Source organism: Calypte anna, chromosome 13, assembly GCF_003957555.1.
Source record: "Calypte anna isolate BGI_N300 chromosome 13, bCalAnn1_v1.p, whole genome shotgun sequence".
NCBI classification, from domain to species: Eukaryota; Metazoa; Chordata; class Aves; order Apodiformes; family Trochilidae; genus Calypte; species Calypte anna.
Window position 1 is genome coordinate 1,927,366 of NC_044259.1, and position 14,985 is coordinate 1,942,350.

The 14,985-nt window shown below is 55.5% G+C and overlaps 1 protein-coding gene and 1 pseudogene across 1 annotated transcript; both read right to left on the reverse strand.

Annotated features, from left to right (window-relative positions):
• Positions 1 to 637: 637 nt before the first annotated feature.
• LOC115599107 lies at positions 638 to 6,663 on the reverse strand (annotated as a pseudogene).
• A 3,618-nt stretch (positions 6,664 to 10,281) lies between these two features.
• LOC115599108 (protocadherin alpha-3-like) lies at positions 10,282 to 13,937 on the reverse strand. The gene is given in 3 exon segments (XM_030459386.1): positions 10,282 to 12,804; positions 12,806 to 12,933; positions 13,847 to 13,937. Coding segments are annotated over 3 exon segments (2,742 nt in total).
• Positions 13,938 to 14,985: the final 1,048 nt, after the last annotated feature.

A 14,985-nucleotide genomic window follows, 5' to 3' on the forward strand; every position in this document is an offset into this window, starting at 1 on the left:
GTGCTGCTCCCTCCACCCACACGCTCCGCGGCACCGACCGAGCAAATGGATCTGAAACGGTCACCTCATCTCCGGTCTTTTTTTTTTTTTCCGGTCGCTTTTCTTCTTTCTTCTCTTTTCCTCACCCCTCCTTATTTTTTATTTCCATTGCTTGTACAGATTACTTTTTTTTTTCCCTTCCAGGTTCTGTCTTCCTTTCTCATCTCTACTTTACTTTTTCTCTTTCCTTATCTTCCTTCTTTTCTCTCTGTTGCATCAGCCTTATTTCTGCCCTGCCTCACATTTCTTCTGTTTTTCTGTCTTGCCCTGCCGTGCCCGATTCTATTTTCTCTTTGCACTTCTTCTTCCATCTTTCTGTCGTCTTCAGCTGCACTTCCAATCTCCCCAGTCTTCTCTGGCCTTGCGGGTGCGACCACTAGAGATGGAGCTATGGGCTCTAATTGCGGGCCATTAGCACTAATTACGGTGTTTCAGCTCCGGAGCTTCACACTCTGACCAAAGGGGAGGCTTTTAGGGACTCACTCCAATCAGCGTCTAGAGGCAAGATCTACGCACCTCCTCTATTGGCTCCTGCTCTCTTGTCTTCGACAACTTCCTTTCTTTAGTGCTTGCCTCCTCTTGTTTCCTTTTCATCCCCTCACCCGTCGCTGGTCCATGCTTGTACGCACGTTTTACCATTCATCCTTTCCTTATCTTCTGTCTCTTCTTTGTTCTTTGCTTCGTTCTCTTCTTCCTCGGAAAAGCACAGAGCAGCAACAGTTCCCGACCACTGCTCATGTAGCTCGATGAAGAACCATTCCTTTGGCTCCTTTTCCACCTGCACCATCAATGTCAAACTCTTGCTTTCCCTTTCAAGCAGGCACAAAGCAAACCCCCGTGCTCAGGGTCCCCACGGAATCTCTGCCACTCCTATATTATGATCCACCCATGAAAAGCCATGATGGAAAAATCACAGCATTTTCACTGAGAACACTTCCTCGTGCAACACTTCCACTCCAAGAAACAATTCGAGGTCCCACCTCCATCCATGCTTCCTTCCATATCCTTACAGAGTACTGGGAAGCAACAAGGAAGGAGTGATGGCAGTGTGGTGCTGTGCTGCTAAATCCATAGACTGTGTCAAGTTGTAAGGTAAAGATAACCGAGCCCAACTCCCAATAGAGGCAATACTCAGACAAACCTACATGAAGATACCATTACAATCCCAGAACAAAAGTACACCTCTCTCCCTGACTCACCTCCTCTAGGTATGAATGACTTACCTGCAGCATCACTGGTTGCTTCTTCAGAAAAGAATCATTTTCAGGGGAGAGTAATTGCTTATGAGGGACATTTCCCCTTAACTTTATCAGAAACTGCTGGGGAAGGTGGATTAAAAAGAATGCCACACATTATGGAAAAGCCTTGAAATCACTGGACACTGCACAGGACTCCCTTATGTGCTTCTGTCACAGGGAAATAGGAGGGAGACCTGAAAGCTGAGGAATTGTCTCAAGGTCAGCCTCAGCTCAGAAGAACAGAAAAGTCATCCCACACACTGATGAAAAATGACCCGAATGTCTGCGACCTGACAGCTGCTGAAAATGAGCATCTCATATCATCCATTGTCACCAATATTTTGCCCACATAAGCAACAAAAAAAATAGAATCATGGAATCATAGAATTGGCTGGGTTGGAAGGGACCTCAGAGATCATCGAGTCCAACCCTTGAACCACCATTGCGGTTCCCAGCCCATGGCACTGAGTGCCACATCCAGTCTCTTTTTAAAGAAGGGTGGAAGTATTTTGTAAGAAGAGAGAAGAATGGCAAAGGAACAGTCTCACTGTAGTAATACACAAGAAGAACAACATGGTACAAGAAATTCAAAACTTCTTCAGGTCCTAAAAGGATCCCAGGGAAGGAGCACTGTTTGTAGAGACTCTACCTGAGATTTTCTACTCTCATCTTCTGTCTCATGCCCACACAAATGGGATCTCCATTCATCAGACAATGTCCAGTCCTTCCACAAAGACACAGACTGTGTTGTACACAGCATCACCATTTCCCTCAGCCAAGACTCTTCCCCAATCAAGGTTACCCTCACCATGACGGATCCCCAGGCCCTACATGGTCTCACTCACAGGACTGATGTCAGCAGTAGTGATTTCCTGCTCTGGGCAGGAGCCAGGCCTTTGCACATCCTCACCTTCCCTTTCAACTGGCACAGAAACCATACAGAGGGATGTAAAGCCACACAGTGTCTGACAGACTCATCCCAGCTGCCTGAATTTCACCATCAACTTCTGGTGATTTTTCAGCAGTCTCAGATTGAAATACTGCAGAGCTGCACATCAGAGTTTCTAAAATATTCTGTGACTAGAGCAGTGATAGCTCTGATCCCAGTCTGCATGAATATTTTTCTTTGAGAAAACCACACAAAATGCTGAAGCACAAACCCCCCTCCCCATTAGCAGCTGAGGGGGAGAAGCTGTACCATAGGAAACCAGAGCTGAGCACCTGTGAGGATATGGCAAGTACATACCTGAGTTAAACATGACAAGGGGGCACAGCTGCTCTACTGAGCTCAGCTCTTGAAGTACAAAAGTAGAGGATAGCAAGAAAACACGTATGTCACCACGCCACCCCTCCTTAGTACCACTGCTTACAAATCCCATGTCAGGAGGGGCAAGGAATTACCATGGCAACATTAGAGGCTACCAAAACTACCATGCATTCCCAACAATACAAAAAGACAGCAGGCTGAAGAGCTCCTCACCCCCAGCACTCTTCTTGAAGAAGGAATAAAAAATCATTTAAAACTTCATTACAGAATTATCAGAGTTGGAAGGGACTTCTAGAGATCATCTAGTCCGACTCCCCTACTACAGCAGGATCACCTAGAGCACATTACCAGGACTGCATCCAGGTGGGTTTTCAATATCTCCAGAGAAGAGGACCCCACAACGTCCCTGGCAGGCTGTACCAGTGCCTTATCACCCTCAAAGTAAAGAAATTTTTCTTATGTTTAGATGGAATTTCCTATTTCCAGTTTGTGCCTCTTGCCCCTCATCCTCTCACTGGGAATTACTGAAAGGACTCTGGCTCCATCTTCCTTGCACAACTCTCCTTTAGATACTTGTAGACATTGATAAGGTCTCACCTCAGCCTTCTCGACTCCAGGCTAAAGAGTCCCATCTCTCTCAGCCTTTCCTCAGAAGAGAGGTGCTCCAACCCTCCAGACATCCTTGCTGCCCTCCGTTGGACTCTCTCTAGTAGTTCCCTGTCTCTCTTGGGCTGAGAAGCCCAGAACTGGATGCAGTATTCCAGCTGTGGACCACCAAGGGCAGAGTAGATGGGGACAATGACCTCCCTCGACTTACTGGCCACAGTCTTCTTTATAAAACCTAGGATTCTGCTGGCTATCTTGGCAACAAGGGCACACTGCTGGCTCATGGATAATTTACTATCTATCAGGATTCCCAGATCCTTCTCGTCAGCTCTACCTCGAACAGGTCCACCCTTAACCTATACTGGAGCTTGGGGTTCTTCCATTCCAGGTGCAGGACCTACACATGCTCTTGTGGAACCTCATTAGGTTCCTTTATCCAGCTCTCCAGCTGTTCAGGTCACGGTGGATGGCAGCACAACCCTCTAGACTGTCAGCCCCCCTTCAGAATCCAACCGCCCTCAGGAGTTTGGAACTCCCGAGGCTCCAGTTGTTATCAGGCATCATGTTTTCCACAGAAAAAAAAAAAACAACAAGCACTGGGAGAACAGATTTCTCAGTTAAAAATAAAATAAAACAAAAATTTCAAACCACCACACACCTGATAACAGCAAGATCATCAGTCAGCACAGGTAAGTAAAGAGCAACCAGAGGACTGTGCCCATCACAGCCCACGGCACCTGCACACCTTCAGGATGCTCAGATGGGAAGAGCGATTTCACTTTATAGGACAAGAAAACACCCACAACATCAAACTGCAGCTGTGGAAAGAAACTGATGTCAGATGTGCCACTATCACCGCTTAACCCACCTATATAAAGCAAGAGTCTGAGCAGGTCCATAACGGCCACCAATATAAAGCGAACGGAACAATTAACACCATCAAGGACCTACCAAGAGCAGGATCCAGGGGACAAGCCCCAGTGGTAAAATTCCGAGACCACAAAAAGACCAAACAGAAAGGAAGGGGCGAGTGCCGGGACAGGGAGGGCCACTGACCGTGTCCAGCAGAGCGGGCGGCTCCGGCTGCGTCTGCTTCGCCGCGGCGCCGGGCGGCGGCGGGAAGTTGGGGCTGAAAACCATCAGATCGCTCTTGCCCGCGCCCTCCGCCACGCACAGGCTCCGGCTCTGCCGCTGCGAGTACGACCAGCTCCCCACTTCGCTGGCGCACACCAGCGTCGTCGGACCGGGCCCCGACACCACGCCCGCCCGCGCCGACCACCGCGACGCCACGTACAGCACCACCGCCAGCACCAACAGGCTCGACACCGCGCAGATGGCCACCACCAGCCACACGTTCCTCGACGGCGACAACAACGAAACCTCCTCCGCCACTGACGACGCCCGCGGACCCGACGACCCCGCGGCCACCGCCGACGCCGCCTCCGCGCCCTCCACCAGCGACACGCTCAGCGTGGCCGTCACCGAGCGCGGCGGCTCCCCGTGGTCCCGCACCACGATCACCAGCCTCTGACGCGGGCCGTCCGACTCCTCCAGCGCCCGCGTCGTCCTCACCTCGCCGCTGTACAGACCCACGCGGAACGGCACCTTCCCCCGCGGCTCCCCACAGCTCGTACCGCAGCCACGCGTTGTACCCCGAGTCCGCGTCCACCGCACGCACCTTCGCCACCACCTGCCCCGCCGGAGACCCCCACGACGCCCACGCCCACAAAGGCGGAACCGCGCCCGACGAACCCTCCACAGACCACGCCTCCAAGGACCCACCCGCTCCCCCTCCCGCCTCCACACCCGCCCCGCCGCCCGCAGCCGGCAGCAGCGACGGCGCGTTGTCGTTCTCGTCCACCACGAACACCTGCACCGTCGCGTTGCCGCTCAGCGGCGGCTCCCCCGCGTCCACCGCCCGCACCTCGAACTCCAGCACCTGCACCTCCTCGTAGTCCAGCGCCTGCACCGCCCACACGCGACCGCTCTCCGCGTCCACCGACACGTAGCTCGACGCCGACCGCCACCCCCGACCACCGCCTCCGACAACGAGTACCTCACGCGACCGTTCCCCGCCTCGTCCGGGTCACGCGCCCACACGCGACCCAGCTCCGCGCCCGCCGCGTTGTTCTCCCGCGTCAGCACCGTGTACACCGCCTGCGAGAAACTCGGCGCGTTGTCGTTCACGTCCGACACCGACACACGCACCCTGCGCCTCCCCGACAGCGACGGCGACCCGCCGTCCTCCGCCAACACCTCCACCTCGTACTCCGACACCCGCTCGCGGTCCAGCGCCTCACGCACCACCAGCGAGTACGACCCCGACAACCTCGACACCAGACCGAACGGCGACGACGGACGCACCCAGCACCGCACCCGACCGTTCGCCCCCGAGTCACCGTCCCACACGCTCAGCAGGGCCACCACCGTCCCCACCGACGCATCCTCCGACACCGGCACCGACAGCGACGTCACTCGCACCTCGGGCGCGTTGTCGTTCACGTCCAGCACTTCCAGCTCAACGCTGCAGTGACCCGACAGCGGAGGGGTGCCACTGTCTTTCGCTTCAATCCGAAAATCAAAGATACTGACGTCTTCAAAGTCCAGGGCACCAGTCAGACGGATCTCCCCCGTCTTCGGGTTGACGGCAATCACATCTCTTCCACTCGGCGGAATGAAATTGGTTGCTGTGTAGGTCACCTCACTGTTGCTCCCCTCGTCGGGATCCGTGGCGTTCACCCGCGCCACCAGTGTCCCCTCTGCAGCGTTCTCGGGCAGCTGCACTTTATACACCGACTGGTTGAACTGGGGCGCGTTGTCGTTGGCGTCCAGCACCGAGATCACCAGCTCCATCGTGCCCGTCAGAGACGGACGGCCCCCGTCACTCGCCGTCACCACCAGGCGGTACACCGGAACCGTCTCCCGGTCCAGGGGTTTCGTTAATACAAGATCGGGTACAGTATTTCGCTCATTGGATTTTTGTAAATCCAACGCGAAGTGCTCGGTGGGGCTGAGCGTGTAGGAGAGCTGCGCGTTAGATCCGACATCTGCATCCGACGCGCCCTCCAGCGGGAAACGGGAACCGGCAGGGGAGTTCTCCGATATGCTGAGGTTTTTACCGTCGGCGGGGAAGACCGGGGCGTTGTCGTTGATGTCGGTGACCTCCAGCTCCACGTGGAAGACGCGCAGCGGCCGCTCCACCAGCACCTCCAGCCGCAGGGCGCACGGCGCGCTCTTCCCGCACAGCTCCTCCCGGTCCAGCCGCGAGCTCACCACCAGCGCTCCGCTCGCCCCGCTCACCTCCACGCTCGCCCGCCGGCCCTGCGCCACCAGACGCAGCCGCCGCGCCTCCGCATCGCCCGCCTCCAGGCCCAGGTCCTGCGCCACACGCCCCACCACCGTCCCGACCTTGGCTTCCTCCGACACCGAGTACCGCACCTGACCCACCGACACCCGCCACGCCGCCTGCACCAACAACAACACCCGCAGCACCCCACCGCAACACACCCACATCGCTCACACCACCACCGCCGCCGCTGTCCCCCGGTCCGCGGGTCCCCGCACGGCTCCTACCGCCGCCGCCCGCACGCACCGGCTCTGCTGCCCGGGGCTCCGCGCCGCCCCCCCGCACTCACAGCCGGGCTCTCCGCCGCACCGGGGCGGAGCCGCCTCGCCGCTCGCCGCCGTTTCTGAGCCTGCAGCGACACCGTGTGCTGCTCCCACCACCCAACACGCTCCGGGACACCCACTACTGAAAAGCTGCCTTCAGCCTCATCTCCTCTCCGACCCTTCCTCCTCTTCGCCCATTTGCCTTCTTCTTTCATTTCCTCTTTTCTTCCCATAATTCTTTTTTCCTTCTTGCTCATTCTAACATCCTTGGATTGCTTCCTAACCTTCGTTATTACGCCTTTCTCCTGGTCTTCTTTTTTTCTTCTTTCTTCTTTTTTTTTCTCTCTGCTTTCTTCTTATGTTCCTTTTCCATTTCTGTTTTGCTTTTCTCTGCCTTCCTCCTCCCATCCTTCTCTCCTCTTCTGTAGTGCCAGCAGCTCCCCTCTCTCTTCGGATGCTGTGACCAACAGCATCAAAATAGAATCATCTCCACTAATTATGTCTTCATCGGCACTGATTACAGGGCATCAGCTCTAAGCAAGGTTCCAGTGCTTAACCACCCGTTCCGTAAAGAAGTCTCTCCTGATATCCAACCTAAATCTCCCATCACACAACTTGAAGCCATTTCTCTGTGTCCTGTTCTCTGTCACCAGTGAGAGGAGACCAACCCCATGCTCACTACAACCTCCTTTCAGGTATTTGTAAAGAGTGATAAGGTCTCCCCTCAGCATCTGATTCCCCACACCATACAGCCTCAACACCCTCAGTTGCTCCTCAGAAGGGATGCTTTCCAATTTCTTCACTGGTTTTGTTGCCTTTCTTTGGACTTCCTCCAACACCTCAATGTCCTTTTTGTATTGAGGTGCCCCAAACTGAACACAATACTCGAGGTGGGGCCTTACCTGTGTCGAGTTCTCGTCCTTCAGGTTCATTTTCTTTCACTCCAAGCACTGCCTCTCTCAAATCCCCACCCCTTCTGCAAACACCTTACTTGTCTGGTTTTTCCATTTACCAAAGTGTTTTCTAAAGCTCTACAACCTTTACACAATCCACCACCCACAGCCCTTTTGTCACACACGTGCCCTCGTGGCATCCTTAAAACCTGCAAAGAGGGAACCACATTCCTGCCTTGCTCTGGTCAATGTAAAGCAGGCAGACTGAGTCTCCATCTCCTCTTCCCTCCCCTTCCACCAGAAGGCCATGCTCTTCAGCATCCAGGCCTCACAAAGAACCAGCAAATAACAGAGCCAGGCAATCACACAGCAGAGGAAACAATCCACCACCCTCTGAAAGACAACTCCAAGCACCGGGAAACATGGACATCCATGCAAACAAGAACCAAGGAATCCAAACAACCCACAGCAGCTTTTCCTTCAGGAACTATGGTGGATGTCTTCTCATCAGAAAGGAAGAGCATGGACATCAACAAGGCATATGAATATTCAGTAATTCTAGAGATCCTTATATGATCCAAGGCAAAAAAGCCTGTGAACCAGGAATATTCCCAGGGCTTTTCTCCTACAATCCTTTATCCTAAGTCACGCAAAATGACATCTCCAGAAGTAAAAACATTCTCCAGTTCTTCCCCACTGACACACCCCATGTTCTACACAGCATCTCCATTGTCCTCAGCACAGACTCTTCCCCACTCACAGTCACCCTCCCCATGACACAGGTACAACCTCTGCTTGGTACCACTCACAGGATCACTGCCAAAACACTCACACTTCCTCCTGACCCCACAACATGCCCAGCACCAAACCCCACTCTGCAAGTGCCTCGTGCCTTTGCACATCCTCACCTTTCCTCACAAGCAGTGTGCACAATCTCCAGAGGGCTGGCAAGTCCCTCACTCTCTGGCAGGCTCTTCCCACCTGCCTGAACCTCACCACAAATGCTTTGGGCCTTTTCAGCAACCTCAGATGGAAACACTGCAGAGCTGGACATTACCATTCCTAAGGATTCGGGGATTAGAGCTGAGACACCTCTGATCCCAGTCCACAGGGATTTTATTCTCCAAGAGAAGCACACCCAACACACAAGTGTCAGTGCTCTGAAGGTGTCAGCTGGGTCAGGAGGAGAGAGATGAGCCACTGTGCAGGGTTGGCACATCCATGGATTTAACTCGATGAGTAAAGCCTGGCAAGCAGACACAGCAGCTCTCGTGAGGCCAGGTGTGCAAGGGCACAAGTAAGCAAAGTCAGGTGCACATGAAATTACACCCCCCTCATCAAATCTCCTGGGCTGAGTTTCTTCCTGAAGAGGAACAAGAACCATCAAAGCAACATCAAGAGCTGCACAAGCTCCAGGGGATCCACAGCTACAGAAAGAGAGATGGGTGAGACTCCCAGAACAGAAATCAAAAGATTCCATCAGAGGCTCTTCAGGATTCTGCATCTCACCTCATACCACCACATCACCTGTGTCAGGCAAAGCAGCACCAGGGGACTGGCTGTGGTGGGAGATCTTCAACACCTTTAGAAGTACTGTGGGTATTGCAATACCACAAACTATCCCAAGACCTACAAGGCCTCCAGATCCAAGTATCTGGAGAGCAGAAAATGATCAATGGCAGGAACTACCAATGCCCCCCATCTTTCACTCCTTCCTCTCACCATCCTCCATTCCACACCCTGTGACATCTGTTCTCAAGACACACAGATCATCTCCCATTACTGCCTTAAGACATGGCCCATGGACTTCCCCAGGATTTCCAATTCAGACAACTCTTCCCACTGCTCCAGGACACATTCCACATCACGACAGGACCAGGCCCTGTGTACTGCCACTGCCACATTCACCTCTGTCTCATGACACTCTTTCCTTTACCACGTGAGTGCTTATTCCATCTTGTGTGGAGCCTTCCCATCAGTGACACCAACATAAGTAAAAATACAGATGGCAACACAGACAGCATGGCCAGCAGACTGCTCTCTCTTTCTACAGGAAATCTGGCACAGCTCTAAGTAGCAATGGAACTGATTTTCTACTGTTAGAGAACAACCCAGACGTTCACAAGCACCTAAATGCAATGGAGATAACTCTGTAGAAGAATATGGTTTTTAGTTATTTTCATTTCTCTGTGTTTTTTATTCTTTCATTATTTCTTTTATCCATTTCAGGCATGTTGCTGCTGATACCAATATCGAAAGCAAACACTGAAAGCACATCCAGCACATGTCACACCACTTCTCTGCCCAGGAACAAAAGCCCAAAATGCTCCCCATCAATGACACCACCACAAAGATCACAGAGATGGCATAACATACACTGTGCTCAGCAGACACCCTGGTCAGGGTACAATAAGGCTCACAGTGCTAACACAAACACGGAAAGAACACAAAACCAGCCCAGTGTATTGCGGCAGGGGGAAGTCAGAACCTAGAAGGAGTTTCGACCTCAGCAAAAAGCAACCTCCGGCGAGCCCGACAAGGCAGATGCAACGGTGCCATGGCAGAAGAAGAGGTCCCATTAACACCCGCCAAGCACCCACTGAAAACGGGAACCCAGGGGCGAACACACCTACGACGAGCCCAGAAACATGGGATGGGCCAAGAAGGCAAAGAGAAGGGACAAGGGGAGGCGGAGCAGGAAGGGGCGAGTGCCGGGACAGGGAGGGCCACTGACCGTGTCCAGCAGAGCGGGCGGCTCCGGCTGCGTCTCCTTCGCCGCGGCGCCGGGCGGCGGCGGGAAGTTGGGGCTGAAAACCATCAGATCGCTCTTGCCCGCGCCCTCCGCCACGCACAGGCTCCGGCTCTGCCGCTGCGAGTACGACCAGCTCCCCACTTCGCTGGCGCACACCAGCGTCGTCGGACCGGGCCCCGACACCACGCCCGCCCGCGCCGACCACCGCGACGCCACGTACAGCACCACCGCCAGCACCAACAGGCTCGACACCGCGCAGATGGCCACCACCAGCCACACGTTCCTCGACGACGGCGACAACAACGAAACCTCCTCGGACACCGACGGCGTCCGCGGACCCGACGACCCCGCGGCCACCGCCGACGCCGCCTCCGCGCCCTCCACCAGCGACACGCTCAGCGTGGCCGTCACCGAGCGCGGCGGCTCCCCGTGGTCCCGCACCACGATCACCAGCCTCTGACGCGGGCCGTCCGACTCCTCCAGCGCCCGCGTCGTCCTCACCTCGCCGCTGTACAGACCCACGCGGAACGGCACCTTCCCCCGCGGCTCCCACAGCTCGTACCGCAGCCACGCGTTGTACCCCGAGTCCGCGTCCACCGCACGCACCTTCGCCACCACCTGCCCCGCCGGAGACCCCCACGACGCCCACGCCCACAAAGGCGGAACCGCGCCCGACGAACCCTCCACAGACCACGCCTCCAAGGACCCACCCGCTCCCCCTCCCGCCTCCACACCCGCCCCGCCGCCCGCAGCCGGCAGCAGCGACGGCGCGTTGTCGTTCTCGTCCACCACGAACACCTGCACCGTCGCGTTGCCGCTCAGCGGCGGCTCCCCCGCGTCCACCGCCCGCACCTCGAACTCCAGCACCTGCACCTCCTCGTAGTCCAGCGCCTGCACCGCCCACACGCGACCGCTCTCCGCGTCCACCGACACGTAGCTCGACGCCGACCGCCACCCCCCGACCACCGCCTCCGACAACGAGTACCTCACGCGACCGTTCCCCGCCTCGTCCGGGTCACGCGCCCACACGCGACCCAGCTCCGCGCCCGCCGCGTTGTTCTCCCGCGTCAGCACCGTGTACACCGCCTGCGAGAAACTCGGCGCGTTGTCGTTCACGTCCGACACCGACACACGCACCCCGCGCCCCCCCGACAGCGACGGCGACCCGCCGTCCTCCGCCAACACCTCCACCTCGTACTCCGACACCCGCTCGCGGTCCAGCGCCTCACGCACCACCAGCGAGTACGACCCCGACAACCTCGACACCAGACCGAACGGCGACGACGGACGCACCCAGCACCGCACCCGACCGTTCGCCCCCGAGTCACCGTCCCACACGCTCAGCAGGGCCACCACCGTCCCCACCGACGCATCCTCCGACACCGGCACCGACAGCGACGTCACCCGCACCTCGGGCGCGTTGTCGTTCACGTCCAGCACCTCCACCACCACTTTGCAGTGACCCGACAGCGGAGGGGTCCCGTGATCTGTTGCTTTGACCTGTAGGTCGTAGAAAGTTCCTATTTCGAAGTCCAGAGCACCCCTCAGACGGATCTCTCCCGTTTTCTCATCAATGCTGAATAAATTTGAGGCCGAAGAAGGAAGAAAAGTTTCAATTTCATAAATCACGTCGGAATTACTGCCTATATCTGGATCCGTGGCATTCACACGTGCCACCAGTGTCCCTTCTAAGGAGTCTTCATGTAAAACTACGCTGTACACCGACTGGTTGAACTGGGGCGCGTTGTCGTTGGCGTCCAGCACTGAGATCACCAGCTCCATCGTGCCCGTCAGAGACGGACGGCCCCCGTCACTCGCCGTCACCACCAGGCGGTGCACCGGAACCGTCTCCCGGTCCAGAGGTTTTGCGAGCACCAAGAACAAGGATTTACTGCGCGAGTTAGTGTTTTCTTCCTCTATTCTGAAATGCTCGGTGGGGCTGAGCGTGTAGGAGAGCTGGGCGTTAGATCCGATATCTGCATCCGACGCGCCCTCCAGCGGAAAACGGGAACCGGGCACCGACAGCTCTGCGATGCTGAGGTTTTTCCGGTCGGCGGGGAAGACCGGGGCGTTGTCGTTGATGTCGGTGACCTCCAGCTCCACGTGGAAGACGCGCAGCGGCCGCTCCACCAGCACCTCCAGCCGCAGGGCGCACGGCGCGCTCTTCCCGCACAGCTCCTCCCGGTCCAGCCGCGAGCTCACCACCAGCGCTCCGCTCGCCCCGCTCACCTCCACGCTCGCCCGCCGGCCCTGCGCCACCAGACGCAGCCGCCGCGCCTCCGCATCGCCCGCCTCCAGGCCCAGGTCCTGCGCCACACGCCCCACCACCGTCCCGACCTTGGCTTCCTCCGACACCGAGTACCGCACCTGACCCACCGACACCCGCCACGCCGCCTGCACCAACAACAACACCCGCAGCACCCCACCGCAACACACCCACATCGCTCACGCCACCACCGCCGCCGCTGTCCCCCGGTCCGCGGGTCCCCGCACGGCTCCTACCGCCGCCGCCCGCACGCACCGGCTCTGCTGCCCGGGACCCCGCGCCTCCCCCCCGCACTCACAGCCGGGCTCTCCGCCGCACCGGGGCGGAGCCGCCTCGCCGCTCGCCGCCGTTTCTGAGCCTGCAGCGACACCGTGTGCTGCTCCCACCACCCAACACGCTCCGGGACACCCACTGCTGAAAAGCTGCCTTCAGCCTCATCTCCTCTCCGACTCTTCCTCCTCTTCGCCCATTTGTTTTATTTTTTCCCTTCCTTTTTTCTTCTCCTAATTCCTTTTTTCCTTCTTGCTCATTCTAACATCCTTGGATTGCTTCCTAACCTTCGTTATTACGCCTTTCTCCTGGTCTTCTTTTTTTCTTCTTGTCTTCTTTTTTTTTCTCTCTGCTTTCTTCTTCTGTTCCTTTTCCATTTCCGTTCTGCTTTGCTCCGCCTTCCTCCTCCCATCCTTCTCTCCTCTTCTGTAGTGCCAGCAGCTCCCCTCTCTCTTCGGATGCTGTGACGAACAGCATCAAAACAGAATCATCTCCACTAATTATGTCTTCATCGGCACTGATTACAGGGCATCAGCTCTAAGCAAGGTTCCAGTACTTAACCACCCGTTCCGTAAAGAAGTCTCTCCTGATATCCAACCTAAATCTCCCATCACACAACTTGAAGCCATTTCACTGTGTCCTGTTCTCTGTCACCAGTGAGAGGAGACCAACCCCATGCTCACTACAACCTCCTTTCAGGTATTTGTAAAGAGTGATAAGGTCTCCCCTCAGCATCTGATTCCCCACACCATAAAGCCCCAACACCCTCAGTTGCTCCTCAGAAGGGATGCTTTCCAATTCCTTCACTGGTTTTGTTGCCTTTCTTTGGACTTGCTCCAACACCTCAATGTCCTTTTTGTATTGAGGTGCCCCAAACTGAACACAATACTCGAGGTGGGGCCTTACCTGTGTCGAGTTCTCGTCCTTCAGGTTCATTTTCTTTCACTCCAAGCACTGCCCCTCTCAAATCCCCACCCCTTCTGCAAACACCTTCCATTTACCAAAGTGTTTTCTAAAGCTCTACAACTTTTACACAATCCACCACCCACAGCCCTTTTGTCACACACGGGCCCTCGTGGCCTCCTTAAAACCTGCAAAGAGGGAACCACATTCCTGCCTTGCTCTGGTCAATGTAAAGCAGGCAGACTGAGTCTCCATCTCCTCTTCCCTCCCCTTCCACCAGAAGGCCATGCTCTTCAGCATCCAGGCCTCACAAAGAACCAGCAAATAACAGAGTCAGGCAATCACACAGCAGAGGAAACAATCCACCACCCTCTGAAACACAACTCCAAGCACCAGGAAACATGGACATTCATGCAAACAAGAACCAAGGAGTCTAAAAACCAATAGAAGCATTTTCTTCATAAACTATGGTGGATGTATTCTCATCGGAAAGGAAGAGCATGGACATCAACAAGGCATATGAATATTCAGTAATTCTATAGATCCTTATATGCTCCAAGACAAAAAAGCCTGTGAGCCAGGAATATTCCCTGGTTCATCACAATCCCCTATCCTAAGTCACGCAAAATGACATCTCCAGAAGTAAAAACATTCTCCAGTTCTTCCCCACTGACACACCCCATGTTCTACACAGCATCTCCATTGTCCTCAGCACAGACTCTTCCCCACTCACAGTCACCCTCCCCATGACACAGGTACAACCTCTGCTTGGTACCACTCACAGGATCACTGCCAAAACACTCACACTTCCTCCTGACCCCACAACATGCCCAGCACCAAACCCCACTCTGCAACTGCCCCGTGCCTTTGCACATCCTCACCTTTCCTCACAAGCAGTGTGCACAATCTCCAGAGGGCTGGCAAGTCCCTCACTCTCTGGCAGGCTCTTCCCACCTGCCTGAACCTCACCACAAATGCTTTGGGCCTTTTCAGCAACCTCAGATGGAAACACTGCAGAGCTGGACATTACCATTCCTAAGGATTCGGGGATTAGAGCTGTGACACCTCTGATCCCAGTCCACAGGGATTTTATTCTCCAAGAGAAGCACACCCAACACACAAGTGTCAGTGCTCTGAAGGTG